Genomic DNA, 1,035 nt, shown 5'->3' with positions numbered 1-1,035 from the left:
ATGGATTTTGTGCTTGGCTGGGTTTTCCTGGTTGCTGTTTTTAAAGGTAATTCATGGTGAACAAGAGACACTGAGTGTGTGAATGGATACAAGTGAGAGAAATACTAGATGTGTGACAGTTTCCTGACCAGGATGTCTTGTGTCTACAGGTGTCCAGTGTGAGGTGCAGCTGGTGGAGTCTGAGGGAGGCCTGGTGAAGCCTGGAGGGTCCCTGAGACTCTCCTGTGCAGCCTCCGGATTCACCATCAGTAGCTACGAAATGTACTGGGTCCGCCAGGCTCCAGGGAAGGGGCTGGAATGGGTTGCATACATTTATAGTAGTAGACGTAGCACAAGCTATGCAGACTCCGTGAAGGGCCGATTCACCATCTCCAGAGACAACGCCAAGAACACACTGTATCTGTAGATGAACAACCTGAGAGTCGAGGACACGGCCACGTATTTCTGTGAGAGAGACACAGTGAAGGCTTTCAGTGTGAGCTCAGACAAAAACCTCCCTGTAGAAGGTGATCAGCACCACCAGGGGGTGCACACTCCATACAATTCTGTTTTCTTTTCTCCAGAGCAGGTGCAGATAGAGGTCACATGCAGGTTTCCTGTCACGGTCTGGGGCTTCCTTTCCACACAACAGTTTCCCCCAGGTAGCCTCTCTGGACACATGATTCTGTGCGTACCTATTCACTCTCTGTATTAGAAACTTCGTTGTCATAGGAAAACTACACTAACATGCACAAAAGACACAGTTGTTTGTACTTGCTTCCTCCTGTCCCTAAATATGATTGAAATACAGGTATCCTGAGGCACATCAGTTGAACCTTTACAGGAGTCCCAGATGCACTGACTGTGCAGCTAAGACCACGGACCCCACAGGTCCTCATTTTCCTCATCCAGCTCTGGTCCCAATCAAACAACAGGACACTTCCTTCATGGCACCTTGTTACTCAGGACTTTAAGTGAGTTACCGCTTTATTGAATTACTCTAAACAAGAAATAAATCATCTCTTGAGGAACAGAACCCTAAGAACATTGGTTTAC

General features: G+C 47.5%; 1 gene segment (V, D, J or C); it reads left to right on the top strand.

The window, feature by feature from the left end:
* On the top strand, positions 1-449 carry LOC120225987. The segment is given in 2 exon segments: positions 1-46; positions 150-449. Coding segments are annotated over 2 exon segments (303 nt in total).
* The last annotated feature ends 586 nt before the right edge of the window (positions 450-1,035 follow it).

This window comes from Hyaena hyaena, unplaced genomic scaffold (assembly GCF_003009895.1).
Source record: "Hyaena hyaena isolate Hyena2069 unplaced genomic scaffold, ASM300989v1 scaffold_1560, whole genome shotgun sequence".
NCBI lineage: Eukaryota > Metazoa > Chordata > Mammalia > Carnivora > Hyaenidae > Hyaena > Hyaena hyaena.
This window is presented reverse-complemented; position numbering and strand designations above follow the sequence as displayed.